Source organism: Rhagoletis pomonella, unplaced genomic scaffold (assembly GCF_013731165.1).
Source record: "Rhagoletis pomonella isolate Grant_MI unplaced genomic scaffold, Rhpom_1.0 Rhpom_scaffold_00001, whole genome shotgun sequence".
Classification (NCBI taxonomy): domain Eukaryota; kingdom Metazoa; phylum Arthropoda; class Insecta; order Diptera; family Tephritidae; genus Rhagoletis; species Rhagoletis pomonella.
This window is the reverse complement of record NW_023458555.1, coordinates 96,499,831-96,515,704: the sequence shown is the minus strand read 5'-3', so window position 1 is coordinate 96,515,704 and position 15,874 is coordinate 96,499,831. Positions and strand designations below refer to the sequence as shown.

The following is a 15,874-nucleotide window of genomic DNA, read 5'->3' as shown; positions in this document are numbered from 1 at the left end:
ACAACACCCTCACGGCAAGTGCGATGAAATCTTTTTCTGCAAAATCCACTGCATGGCACCTTCTGAGCGTCAGTCCTAGCGAATGCTTTAAAATCATCCATAATGACAAATCAAACGAAAAATAACAGAGCAAGCAAAAACACGTCCGCTCGTCAGCTTCGCGAGAGAATAAATGTATTGCCTCTAGGACATTTATAATTTTTTTAGTAGAGCCAGTCTCTAAGCCTACCAAGATATGCTTAACTTCAAGGTTTCGATAATAAGTTTTAAAGTTTTGAATAACACCTTGATCTAAAGGCTGGCAAACTGAAGTCGTGTTACTAGGTAGAAAAATTACTTTGATATTGTTTAAACGTATATCACGAGGGCGAGATGCTGCGTTGTCCAGAAATAATAGTATTTTTCTGTTTTGCAACTCCATTTTTCGGTCGAATTCCATCAGGCATTGTGTAATCACTTCTCGTGTCATCCATGCCTTCTTATTTGATTGCCAATTTATAGGAATTTTTTTATATCAACTGATGCAAACGCTCTTGGACGAGCAGCTTTTCCAATAACAAGTGGTTTTTCTTTTTCTCCTGCCATATTTGCACAAAATAAGACAGTAGGCCTTTCCTTTGATAATTTGCCATCACGGCATACCTCATTTTTTAAAGCTAAGGTTTTATTTGGCAATGCTCTGAAGAAAAGGCTTGTCTCGTCAGCATTATAGATATCTCTGGGGCTATATCCGATTAACATTGCAGGAAGTTTTTCTAAAAACTGCTGAACATCTTGCATCTCCACAGCAGCACTTTCACCATAAATGCACCGAAAACTTACATTGTGCCTAGTCCGCCATTTTTGTAGCCAGCCGTTATTTATTTATTTAAAGAAAGGGATTGTATCTTTAAGACTTTTTTGTCTTTTATACATTAGCATTACGCTGCGTAAACTTAAAACTAAGAGTTCGGCAAATTGAAAAAATTTATAATATATATATTTATTTAAAATACTTAATACTAAATCACCAGATAAAAAGAGAAAACAAAATAAAATAAATTAATTTATTAAAATTTAAATTAAAACCCGCTACTAAACATTGTAAACTAAAATTCGTCGTTTTTATTAAATACACAATTAGAATTTGATTAATTAGGAGAACAGAGACAGAGACAGTGAAAATAGAACAGCCATGTGACAATCAGATTCATCATAAATTATTAAAATAATTATGAATTATCACTTTGTAGTTACCCCTATGTTATAAATAATATTCAGGGATGGAGTTCCAGAGCCTCACAGCATTAACGAAGAACAGTCTTGATGAGGGTAAGTAGGAGTATTTAGGGAGAATCAGATTATGATGCCTGCTTGCCTGCTACCTTGGGGTTTGGAATTCTTTTAGCTTGAACATAAATATACAATTTCTAGCGGATAGGTAATTAAAAATGCTGCATCCCAGAATTCTGGTTCTCCACGAAGAGATGTGGTCATATTTTCTTAGGCCATAGACATAACGCGTAACATTATTAAACGCAACATCTATTTTATGAGACGAAATAGTTGAATAGCTAACTTTCTTCTTGTCTCCAAAGGTGTAAATGACGCTGACATTCGCAGTCTGCGTAAAACAACATGCACATTACTTACAACTTCATTTATGTGGTCAGAACAGCTTAACATAGAATTGACAATGAAACCTAAATTTTTATTTTTTCAGTAAACATGAGGGCACTATTACCAACAAACAGTTCTGGAATATCTTTCACATGTACTACACTATTACTAATTGGCAAGACATATGACTTATCAGCATTTAGACAAAGACAATTATCACAAGCCTATTGCGAAATTGCTGATAGGTCACTATTAATTTTGAAACATAAATCTTCCACAAGACCAACACGACTGGACAAATACAATTGAATGTCGTCAGCATATGCTTGGATATTGACATACTGACATTACTTACAACTTCATTTATGTGGTCAGAACAGCTTAACATAGAATTGACAATGAAACCTAAATTTTTTATTTTTTCAGTAAACATGAGGGCACTATTGCCAACAAACAGTTCTGGAATATCTTTCACATGTACTACACTATTACTAATTGGCAAGACATATGACTTATCAGCATTTAGACAAAGACAATTATCACGAGCCTATTGCGAAATTGCTGATAGGTCACTATTAATTTTGAAACATAAATCTTCCACAAGACCAACACGACTGGACAAATACAATTGAATGTCGTCAGCATATGCTTGGATATTGACATACTGACAGAGAAAACATCATTAACAAAAAGACTAAACAAAAGAGGACCAAGGACAGAGCCCTGTGGTACACCGGAGATAACATTACAAGACATTGAGGAAGCAGTCTTGCCCGTCACCTTTTGCTTTCTCCCCGCAAGGTAGCTGGTCATAAGTTTAATAGAGCTGTCAGAAAATCCAAATAAATATTTAAGCTCAAAGAATTTCATGATTTACTAAGTCAAATGCTTTAGAAAAGTCCAGGAGGCAAAGAAGAGTTAAATCGCTATTGTCAAGTCGTATCCTTATGTCATCAAGAATTTTCAGCATAGCCGTAGTGCAGCTATGCTTAGGTCTAAACCCTGACTGCAGTGGGGATAACAGATTATTTTCTTGAATATATAATGAAATTTGCGCTGCCATCAGTGACTCACACACTTTCGAAAACGCTGGCAATATATTCATCGGCCTATAATCACTGGGGCTAGTAGCAATACTCTTTTTGGCAATAGGGATTATTACAGCCGTCTTACATTCTGTTGGGAAGTATGATGTTGTGAAGCAGTGACTGATAACATGGCTTAGTGTGTCCAGAATAAATGGCAGCACAATCTTCACAAATTTCAAAGATATGCCATCGTCACCAATAGCATTGGACTATAGGTAACAGACTTCAAAACTTCTGCCTCAGTAACTCCGCCAATTTAAAAATTTTCTTTAAAGATACAATTGTTAGTAAAGTTTTGAGCTGGAGGACTATTACTGCTCTTACTGGCGCTAGTGAAATAATCATTCAGTACGTTAGGGTCAATTTAACATTCAGACTTAAGTTATCCGTGCACATTTAAGTTTTTTAGATTGCGCCACAAGTCTTTTGATGGTAGGGACGGGTTCAATTTAGAGTTACAGAACATTCGTTTCGCACGTCTTATAATGGCAGTAGCTTTGTTTCGTGCTATTTTGTACTGTGACCAAGCAAAGTCAGTATTGTTTCGTCTCCATTTTGCATGTAATTTATTTCGAACTTTTATAGTGGAGCTGACTTTATTATTATACCAGGGACAAGAACTATTCATAGCCTGAACAGCACGAAATGGAACATGATCATAATTTTATTTGGTCAAAGTTTTGTTTAGAAAGTCAAGTTTTGCATCTTCAGTTTCAACGTACCAAAACAGTCATCCAAGTTAACATTTGACAGACTAGTAAACAGATCACTAACATTTACAGATTTCAAATCACGATACATAAAAGTAACACTTTCAACAGTGCTAATAAACGCAACATCTAATGAACAGAAAATTAGGTCATGGTCAGAAATAAAAAACATTTGGTCGAATTTAAGAACATGGTGTAGACTAGAGGTGATAACAAGATCTACTAGGCTAGGATGCGAATTGTTGGTATATCTTGTTGGTACGAGTTTATTGACTACCTCAAGACCTGCAGCAGATACATGGTCAAGTAGCTTAGTTGCATAAGAGTCATTAAAGAGGAGATTAACATTGAAATCACCACATATAACATAACGGTCATATTCATTCAAAAACATAGATAACTCAACAAAAAACGAATCTAACACGCAACACCTATGGGGGTTATACCCGCAAGACACTAGTATCTTTGTCACACCGTCCGAAAGTTCAACAATAATGAATTCAGTATCAGAGTTATGCGATACTGCTAAAAGCCTAATTTTTAGAGTAGATCTGCAATAAATTGCAACACCTCCCCCTTTCTTAGTTATTCGATCGCACCGCACAAGATTATAGTTAGGGATGTGATACTACAAGTCCGAAATATTAGGATTGAACCATTATTCTGAGACGCAGATAACATCAACGCCAGACTCCACAAAAATATTCCTAACATAGTCCAGTTTATCCCTGCTAAGGCTTCGCGCGTTAAAATGCACCACATTAAGGCCACTCGCCTGTTTACACATAATATTAATTAAAGTCTTATGGGGCTCCTCAATGCTGGAAGCAGAATTCCTAGCGGGGTTTATTCCAAACATACTGAGCTAGAGAAAGAGCAACTACAAAGTGCATTTAACATATAAAAACATAAATGCATGTGATTGAAATAAATCAAAGTAGAAAAGAATATAGCATAATAGGAAAATAGCCGAAAGTTACAAAAACATTCATGGGCGGAGAGTAAGAGAAATTGTGTGAAATTCACAAAGAAAATAGTAAACAAATAATAAATGAAGGGAACTAGGCTCGAAATGAAAGAGAAAATACATAACATAACTGACTTAATTTCTGAGCTTGCACAAGTTGGAAAAAACATAAAGTAAAAATCTAAGCCTAACACACGGTTTATGTGTATATGTAGTTGCTATTGCGTTTCAGTGCTGGTAAGAGAATTAATCTCGGATCTGCTGCTCACTTGCTTAGGCTGTTCGTTTGACTTAAGTCGCACAAAAATTTTCCCACGAATGGAGAACGCTGACAGCAATAGTTTCTTCCGTCTAAGTTCAGAGGCATATGCCATCACGTCACGCAGCATTTTTGGCAGACTCTTATGCAAATAAATCAATCCATAGCCCGGCATATCAACGTCAGAGAGCGCTAGCGATCTCTTTTTTGACTTGCAGAAAATAGCAATAGATTTTAAGATATCGATGCGGTCATGCGCAGAGAGCAGCTTAACAAGAGGGCAAATGTTGCTGATTTTTTGCTTGTTGTCTTTTGCACTTTGTATGCGAAAAGCCTCACGTTTGTGGGATCCCGTTGATTATTACATCTGTGGAAACTGCACTACTTTCTAGAGCACAGATGTGAGTCTGGACAACGATCAATTCACTGCGAAGAGTAAGAACTTCGGTGCACGTGTTCTCCACTGCAGTTACTCTAAGAAGCTGCAAAATCGTTTACGCCAAGTTTTTCGGCGATTTATTTTGCCTTTTCCTGTATTACTGGCCCAGATATGGGAATATTTTGGTTTCTGACTTTGCGAAACCAGTCAAAACACGTTTAATCAATTTTTTTAACATCTACATTCTTAAATGACCTTTTTGTTTCGACATTGTCCCCACCCATCCATTTTGTCCGAATAATATCTTTATTTTTCACGATAAGCACAGCCTCTGTTTTTCCAATGTTAAACCTAATAAGGAAAATTGGACTTATTTCTTTTAAAATTTCATACAGAGACTCAGTGATGACATTTTACAAAATGTATTGAATAAACGACTTTTTATCTGAAAAAATTATGTTTCTGAGATTTGATAAGTAAAACTTACCTACTGGCTAATGCCCTGACAGACAAATTATTTTCCTGATATGCGTTAATAATTTCAATTTTCTCCTTCACACTAAGGTTTGATCTCCCCATCGTATTACGTATATCCGCTACAACTAAACACAAATCACTGCGCAAACCAAACTACTTGTGTGTATGAAAAAATATCACATTTTATCCGGGAGTCCGCTTTTTCCATTTAGCAAGTATGTATGTAAGTAACTGCTCACTAATATTTTTTATATTTTGTCCGCCTATGAGGAGTTCGCATCCGCCCAACAGAGGTTTTTGTTTGATTTGTTATGAAAAGAAATCATCATGTCCGTTGATAAGACGTTCGCGTCCGCTCAATAGAGGGGTTTGTGCAAATTTTATGAAAAGTAACTGTCCGCGTCCGGCCAAGAGAATGTCCGCTTAAGAGAGAGTGATTTGTTCTGAAATTTATACTTAAAACTTGGTATAGGAAATAATGTCCGCCCAAGGGAGGTGTCCGTCCAATAGAGGTGTCCGTTAGGAGAGGTTTCACTGTATTTTGCAAAGAAGCATAGAAAAATAAATGCGACCCTGTGCTAGTTGCTTTGTTGTTGGAATTGCTACATATTTCTTTCATTCCTCTCATCCAGCTCACTTAATTTTTTTATGCTGTCTCTTGTATTGTACTTGGTACAGAATTTCGCTGCTTGCTACCTATATATGCTACCACTTTGCAATGGGGTGCTCTCGTACTCTTCCAAATTTGGAATAAAATTTTTTCATTTCGTGCAATCCGTGCATCGTGCAAGACTTCGAGAATACCCCTATTGTATGCTTAAAAGCATATATCCACAGGTTTAATATTTAATTTTGTATTGTATTTTTATCCAGCATCCCTTTTTAAAACGTTTAAAATTACATTATACGTCTCACAGCCGCCAATCAATAATTTCACAATGACACGCGGTACATAAAAATATGATGAAATATTAAACTTCCAGTAATTTAGTATATTGTACGAAATTCGTATGTTGTACCAATTTAAAAAACATGTTTCTGCTTTAGTACTATGTACGAAAATATTTTGTAAATTGTACGAATATAGAATTGCAGATTTCGTAAATTTTAGAACTATCCAAAATTATTCGTACAGAGATTTGTTCAGTAATTTACGAATGTGTTTCGTAAAATAAAGGTAAGGTTTCGTAAATTGACTTAAAAAATGCCTTACAAAAGTTCCTACGTTATATTTACGAATGGTTCGTAAAATCTTGTTTCGTTGTCAAAAATCCAAGACTACCCCTCCACAAACGATAGCACATCAATGTTTTTACCAGTTTTGACTACTTTTCTTTTGCCTTTTTCAAGCTTCATTATTTTTGTATAAAAGTAGCTCTTTATTTAAAATAAATCTAAATTTCAGACTTTCTACAAAAATTATAAAAATTCGACAAACTTTTCAGCCCAGTTCCAAGCATTTTAATTTTAATTTGTATAATAATTTTTGGTATGCAGCTTTATAGTTTATTAAGTTCTAATATAATGAAGTGCAAGTTTTAAGTTTCTAAAAAATCGCGTTGCTTTTTGATAATTTCTGATGGTATCACACATTTCTTCAATACAAAACACTTTTTTGTATGGAAAAGGGTGCATTTTTAAGCAACTTAGAACTTGCACTTCGTTATGCTAGAATTTAATAAGCTATAAAACTGCATACCAAAAATTCTTCTACCAATTAAAATTAAAATGCTTGGAATTGGGATGGAAAGTTTGTGGAATTTTAATAATTTTTGTACAAAGTCTGAGTATGTATTTGTTAGATGAAGAGGTATACTTTTATACAAAAATAATGAAACTCAAAAAAATCAAAAAAAAAGCAGTAAAAACTGGTAAAAGTAGTGATGTCATTGGTCGCGGGGTGTATGAAAGTTTTTCGTAACACTTTTATGAAATTTTAATTTCAGTGCATGGATTGTAAAAATAACCAAACCATTTCCATCTGAAGATATCTTCAATTTCAAATAGTAAGTAAGTAACTAGCTAAACATATTAAATAAAATCCTAGCTAAATTTATTAAATTATATCCTAACATCTTGATGGTAAAACCACCGGGTTCTCGTGTTAGAAATAAAATAAATAAATAAAACAACCACAAATGGGAATGAGCTTAAATCAATTAAAGTAGTATATATGTTGATTTTTATCTGCTATATCTGAAATTGCTATTATTTGTTCAAAATAATCTATACAAAGTTAATTTGGCACAATGGTGAAAATTCCTCGAAAACTATGCAACAACAACCACAAATGGGAATTAACTAAAATCAATGAAAGTAATATATTAGATCTATACACACACACGTGCCCAATACTTACAGTTTGTTTATATATTCGGTTTCAGAACGAATTCCAGCGGAAGTAGTGTGACCTCGCCCAGTACCTTAGGATCGGCAACCATGGCTAATCCGTACGCAATGACTTCACTTTATCATAGCCCTGGGGTCCAAGGTTATTGCGGCCCAGCAGATAATCTCTCTCTGGCTGGACACTATTCAGATATGAGAGGTTCAGCCACTTGGTATGGATCTACAACTAATGACCCCAGATTTGCAAGTAAGTCAGGTAGTTTTAATTATTTTATAGGTATAATAGCAGATAAGTGCTCAGGTTAGCATGCAAAAATGTACTTGTAAGCTGAAATAATTTTAGACAAAGGGAAACTTCTTTTCAATCCGATTCAAAAGTAAAATTGTTTGAAACTCACTTATATTCAATTCCGGAGCTGTATATGTAACTGTGAAATCATTTACAATTTTACATCATGAAATATTTACATGCAAGGTTTCATTATTTTTCCTTTTGTTGGATAGTGGGGCTTATATTTTTATACCCGAGCGCACTTGTGCACAGGTTATTATAACTTTGATCACATAACGGTTGTTTGTAACAGACAAAACGAATCGAGATAGATATAGACAAATGTATACATAAATGATCAGGAGGAAAAGAGAAATAGATTAAGCGGTGACTGTCTGTCCGTCCGTCTGTCCGTCCGTCTGTGCACACGATAACTCGAGTAAAAATTAAGATATCTTAACGAAACTTGGTACGTGTACTTGCTTGGGCGTAGGACAGATGGTACTGAAAATGGCCAAAATCGGACAATAACCACGCCTACCTCCCATATAACCGTAATTTTCAGAAATACGAAAACTGCGATATTTTAGTAACTACTTGAGATTACTCACTCAAAATTAGTATTTGCAATAGTTTTAAGACGCAAAATAAGAATGTTATAAGTTTTTGAAAAAGTGGGCGTAGCCACGCCCACTTATGGTTACATGTGTATATCTTAGTAACCGCTGCACCAATTTCTTCCAAACTTGGCACGGTTGTTGGCCTTGCTACAGCATACCAAATGGCCGAAAATTTTTAAAATCGGACAATAACCACGCCCACATTCCATATAAGGGTAATTTAGAGAAATACGAAATCAGTAAATATTAAAGCTGATTTATTCAAAATTAGCCCTTGCAACAATTCCTTACCATGAAGTACGGTTTATGATAAAATTTCTGACAAAATGGGCGTGGCTCCGCCCATTTATGATCGCATACATACAGTGACGAGCAAAACTGTAACATGGTTTAACACTTTTTGTTTCAGCCACCACTATATTTCCAAGTTCTAACGACTTTCATACTTTTGCTGTATATTCTTGTTGGTACATCCCTACTCCCTCTCTCATAATGATTTGAAGTCAATACAACAACAATAAAAAAAACAGCAGACAAAAATGTAAATTAAGGCAGATGTTACAGTTTTGCACTCATATATTTTTAAGAGCTTTTTAACAATTTTCACGAAAAAAAAGAACTACTAACACAATGTTCAGTACTCTTTTGCCTGTTTCAGTTCCTGGATGTGATTTGGCATACCTTATTTGTATCTTTGTAAAAATTCTGGAGGTATATCCTTAGATTGCTTTCACAGCTCATGTACTCGATTTTACGGACTTTGATACTTATTAGCTGTGCTTTTAGTTGATTTCGCAAATTCTCGATGAGATTCATGTCCGCGGTTTGTGGAGGTCATTTCAAATTAGCAAATTTTTTCAGAACTCTAATTTTTCGACTACATCTTGCAAATTTTGTTGAAATATGAACAGATACTGTTCCTTACGCATAATGCGTACTAACAGACCAACAAAATTTTTGAAATACAACCCCAAACAATTAAGATCCTACCACTGTGATTCACAGTTTGCCGTACATGATGCGCTGAGGCTTAATTTGGGTCTTTGATCCAATACCATGCCCGGCCATCTGATTGAAAGCGATTAATTTAGTCTTGTCAGACCAAATAACCTTCAATTGAAACTTAAAAATATGTTTTTTATTGCATTCTGAACGGCCTAACATATCCCAATAGGCAACGGTTCGGTTTTCGTGCGATGCTGCGAAATGCTGCCACACTCGCACATGTATTATGATCAAATTTGCTTTTTTCTTCTTTATGATGCCTTTGCGCTCAATTTGGCAATTCTTCGCCTCGCTGTCTATTGATTTGCATTAAAGTTGAATACCTTAAGCGCTTCTGTAATAGTGGCTGCATCGCTACTTGCTTCTAAGTTCACAAGATATCGTACCGTAATATTTTTTAACAGACTTCCTCTGTCCTTGGGAGCACTTTAGGCTATATTTTTTCTAAGTCTTAATCTTAACATTTTTAAATAGCAAATTCCAAAATTTTTGCCACTTTTCGTGCGGTTCCGCCTTTCCGCAGTAAATCTATTATTTACATTTATGGTTCCTGATTAACTATGTTATTTACTGGTGATCACTTCTTCAATAAATTACAATATAGAAAAAAGTCATCTGACTTCCAACTAAGTAAAAGATAACTGTCAAATGCAAAACTGAGAGTGAGTGCAAAACTGTAACATCTGCCTTAATTTACATTTTGGTCTGCTGGTTTTTTTATTGTTGTTTTATTGACTTCAAATCATTATGAGAGAGGGAGTAGGGATGTACCAACAAGAATATTCAACAAAAGGATGAAAGTCGTTATAACTTAGAAATATAGCGGTGGCTGAAACAAAAAGTGTTAAACCATGTTACAGTTTTGCTCGTCACTGTATATGTATCTCGGTAACCGTTCTACCAATTTTTACCGAACTCGCTATTGTTATTGTGCTTGCCACATAAAAGCAAAACGTTCAAAATTATTGAAATGACTGAAATTACAGCTTTTCATATAACGGTTAATTTTAGAAATGCTTGAAACTTCAATATTTCGAAATTTAAGGACGCTAATTTACACAAAATTGATACACCCCGGCTTACCATCTAGCGGTAGGTTTCGGAAAGGTTAAAAAACATATATTTAATACTTGTGCCGGGTATTTAATGTTCGGCTCCGCCCGAACTTAGACTTTTTTACTTGTTTCAATCTACAATCATTAAAAAAACTGATTACACACAGCAAGGTGGTGACTACATGAATGGAATGAAAAATAAAGAATGCTAAAGTAAATGATATACCATTCTGAATGAGCGTCCAGATGACTGAAACACTCTGCTATGTGCAGTGTTGCCGCGATGCATTTTTAGTGGTAGCCAAATTCCTTTAAAAAAAGGGCTAAAAAAGAGCTAAAAAAAGTCGTTGTGGCTAAAAATGGTAGGTAAAATTTTTTACTTACATAATCATATATACACACCAAAAACCTTTTCGTAAAAAAGGGGAAATATATGACACCAGCTTGCTGGATCGATCAAGTGATTGTACCATCAGGCTCGAAGCATATAACCAGGGAACGGATTTTTAGGACCTAAAAACCTATAAAAAAGGCAAAATAAAATAACGAAATAGGCTGGAAAAGGCAAAATAAAATAGCGAAAAAGGCAGGAAAAGGCACTAGGTATTGCAAAAAAGGCAAAAAAAGGCAAAACAAAATAGCGAAAAAGGCAGGAAAAGGCACTAGGTATTGCAAAAAAAGCAAAATAAGGCACTAACAAGACAGAAAATACGAAGAACAATCAAAAAATACATTTATTTTAGAAATGTTTATATTACAAGTAAAAAGAGAAAAACTATGAAGTAGTTTCATTATATGAAAAATTTGTACTTTGAATCTTTGACTATTTTATCCTTTCGAGTTTCTAACTCATAAAATTTTAATCTGTATAGTTGTAGTAACATAGCATTTTGAAGTTTTCTGGCAGCATTTTCATTCGATTTTCGCGAAGAAGAGCCTTGAATGTACTTAATGTGCGCTCGACGTAAGTTGATACAAGTGGAGCCCAATTTAAATATGGAACGTTTGAAACGTTCATATTATCAGGAATAAGGGCGTTTTCCTCGCCTTTTACAATTTTATCTACACCCCTTATTGTCTCCAAGCCTACGTTAGCTGAGAAAACGGCTTTGAATTTTTCCAAAACCAATTTGGCTAGAGGTCCCTGCGCTCCTATAAGCCGCATGGGCATGTGCATATTTTTTAATCTAAAAAAAAATTGTAAATGCTACAATCACTTTTTTAAAGGTAGAAAACGCAAAAAAGGCAAATATCTTAAATAAGGCAAAAAAGGGCAAATATCTTAAAAAAGGCAAGAAAAGGCATCAAATGTGTATATATGGAATCAGGGAAAGCTAAATCGTGGACATTCTTAATCGAATAACTCTATCTATTTAGCAGAAAAAAGGCAATTTCCATAAATTCCGTTCCCTTCATATAACTTACCAGCATGCTGGTACAATATTTATTTCCTTACAAATGAGGTCGAGGAAAGATCGAAATGATTTGAGCCGAAATTTCATAATTTTTCTACCATTTTGTTAAACATTGTTTTTTTTTTTAATTCAGAACTGCAATATCGTGAACTTAATATTCCACAAATACGGCTTTGAAATTTCCGCCAAAATATATTTTACTTTGAAAATTTAGCTAATTTCACCACTCACGACACCAGCACGCTGTTACAATCATAAAATTTTCAAATAGTTTTTGAAGTCGCACCAGCAGCTGGTACAATCACACCACAAGAACATACACGGTCAATCGACCTGATGGGCCATTTAACTAATGAAGCATATTAGGGGCCAGTGCACGGCCGTGGTTCAAACTAAGTGTAAACGCCCGATCTGGCTGGTTTAAACTAAGATCAGCCATTCAAGTGTCAGCCAGATGTTCAATTCAAACCCAGTTTACTTAATCTGAGTTTAAACAGGCCCTAAGGGCGGTAAAGTTATCTATTTTAAACTATAGTTAAATCGTTAATAGATAAGTTAAAAAACAGCCCTAACACTTATACAGTATGTATGTATAAAAACGTAAGGAATATACAATACATATACTATGTCAGTCTTTCTTAGTTTTAAAATTCATCTCTTACATATGTATATGCGAAAAAAAATAGATCAAATTAAGCATATACAACTTTTTCATGCCCAGTATGAATAAATTCTCCAAAGGGCTAAAAAAAGGGCTAGGGGCAATTTTAAATTTATGTGGCCAAAAAAAGAATGTGGTTGCTAAATCTAGCCGCCAAAGGGCTAAAACGGCAACACTGGCTATGTGTGCATTCCCTAATTCTGCTCCAATCAAACTGTATACACTCACAAAAATATATACCTAAGTTTAGATATGAGAGATGATAGACTAATGAGGTGTATGAGCTTAACACACGCGTATCATTGTACAGCGGCTGCGCGAGCAAAGCCGTGTCATACGAATGATTTACATGAACATATTGTATTTATTTTCCATTATTCAATCCATAATTTATACAAATGCATAATTTTACCTCAACTCATAAAGGCCCTAACCAACACTTTTTTCGAAACTGCGTTTTTCACAGATTTTGACAGGATGTGGTATGTATCATGCATTTTTTTATGTATGTATGTTACCTCATAACTTTGGACCAGGTTAACCGATTTCCACGATTTTTTTAAAGGAAAGGTGGTACCTCGGAGGTGGCCCCATATTAATTTAATTTTGATCCGATCATGGGATACGATAATCTTAAATTTGTATATGAGAATTCAAGTCGGTGTTGTTTAATTTATTTGCTTAAAATTTAATTGTTATAATGTTTTTTCTTCTTGTGTAAAATAAAACAGTTAAGGCTTTTGTGAATTAAGGTAACGATATTATGCGCATTTTTTGAATATCTTCCCTTTTTGGCGCGGCCACTCTTAACGATATTTTCATTTTACCAATACCAGTAGTGCTATTCTCTAAATTTTCTACACATTATCGATTGCGTTTACGACAAGTGTATTCTGCACTATATCGTAGCGATAAGCTTACATCTTTTTCCGACGATTTTCGATATAGAATTAAAAATGTACTGAGAATGAATTCAAATATGTACTTTTCCACTTATTATCAACAGTTGCTCTAGCCGAATGGATGCGTGTTCGACTGCCAACTTGCAGGTCATGGGTTCAAACCCTGTGACACGGACCATTTTTTTTGCTTTTTTTATACCCGAGCGCACTTGTGTACAAGGGTGCGGTTACCAGACGTACTGATTTTATCAGTACACTACTGGTTTTTCAACTCTTGTACTGATTTGTACCGAATTTTCAATTCAAACAAAATACTTTAGGATTTTCTGAAGGTTTTTATATAACGTTGGAACTTCCTTAAACTGTACTGTAAAAAGTAAAAATAAAACAAGTAAGAAAGTCTAAGTTCGGGCGGAGCCGAACATTAAATACCCGGCGCAAATATTAAGTATACGTTTTTCACCTTTCCGAAAGCTACCGCTACATGGTAAGCCGGGGTGTATCAATTTTGAGTAAATTAGCGTCCTTAAATCTCGAAATATTGAAGTTTCAAGCATTTCTAAAATTAACCGTTATATGAAAAGCTGTAATTTTAGTCCGATTTCTATATCTTTGAAAGTTTTGCTTTTATGTGGCAAGGACAATAACCATACCGAGTTTGGTACAAATTGGTAGAACGGTTACCGAGATACATATATGTATGTGATTATAAGTGGTCGGTGCCACGCCCAGTGGTAAGGAATTGTTGCAAGCGTCAATTTTGAATAAATCAGCTTTAATATTTACTGATTTATCGAAGATTTCGTATTTCTCTAAATTACCCTTATATGGAATGTGGGCGTGGTTATTGTCCGATTTTAAAAATTTTCGGCCATTTGGTATGCAAGGCCAACAACCGTGCCAATTGGTGCAGCGGTTACTAAGATATACACATGTAACCATAAGTGGCCGTGGCTACGCCCGTTTTTCAAAAACTTATAATATTTTTATTTTTTGTCTTAAAATTATTGCAAATATTAATTTTGAGGGAGCAATCTTAAGTAATTACTAAAATATCGCAGTTTTCGTATTTCTGAAAATTACGGTTATATGGGAGGTAGGCGTGGTTATTGTCGGATTTTGTCCATTTTCAATGCCATCCGTCCCACGCCCAAAAGAAGTAAACGTACCAAGTTTCGTTAAGATATCTTAATTTTTACTCAAGTTATCGTGTGCACAGACGGACGGACAGACAGTCACCGCTTAATCTATTTCTCTTTTCATCCTTATCATTTATGTATACATTTGTCTATATCTATCTCGATTCGTTTTGCCTCTTACAAACAACCGTTATTTGATCAAAGTTATAATACCCTTGTGGACAATTGCGCCCGGGTATAATTATAATTGACATATTTCAGAAAATGTTTGATATGCCCACGAACAAAAAGATAATATGATGGAGCTTAAATTATTTAAAAATAAGGATGACGTTTTTTGTCGAGTGTTGTTAGTTGTCTCGAAAATAACTTTCAGTTTGATAACGAATAATAATAATAACACTGGTCTACAAATTTCAACTTTTTTTCTGCGAATAAGACGGGACCTGGTGTTTCTGAGCGGATTTTTCGTGCTGAACACGAATCCGGGGTCAAAAATGTCCCATCACGTCACGTTTTCGAGAAAAAAGGGGTTGAAACCCCTAAAAACAGCGTTTTTGGCCGTTTTCGAAAAATTATAGAGCTGAACCCTGACGTGGTACAAATTTTGCATATATCAGAAATTAAAGGCTAAACCGTGCCCTTTCGAATGAGCCCTATGCCGAATTGATCGCGTGCACCCTTAAAGCAGGGGGTGTATTTGTGTTTAGGGGTGCAGGAAAAATTGATCACAGAAAGAATTTAATCTTAAACGATCATAGAAAATTAATAATGCCAAGGTTTTAACTATATTAAAAGTCGCTGATTACGAATCTGCAGTTAGATTTTAAAAATTTAAGATGACGGGTCGAATATGGTGGATATAAAAAATAAACTGAAATTCGCTAAATAAAAATTTTTAAGTCCGCCATATTGGATCCGCCATTTTGAATTTTTAAAATCTAACTTCAGATTCGTAATCAGCGACTCTTAATGTAG

At 34.9% G+C, this 15,874-nt stretch overlaps 1 protein-coding gene across 8 annotated transcripts in view; it reads left to right on the top strand.

The window, feature by feature from the left end:
- LOC118749016 (thyroid transcription factor 1) overlaps positions 1-15,874 on the top strand; it is an 897,134-nt gene that overhangs the window by 347,714 nt on the left and 533,546 nt on the right. For all 8 annotated transcript variants that reach the window (XM_036483837.1, XM_036483847.1, XM_036483844.1 and 5 more), the window contains one exon: positions 7,864-8,075. In XM_036483837.1, the coding sequence (XP_036339730.1) occupies positions 7,864-8,075 (212 nt within the window). The remainder of the gene's footprint in view (positions 1-7,863; positions 8,076-15,874) is intronic.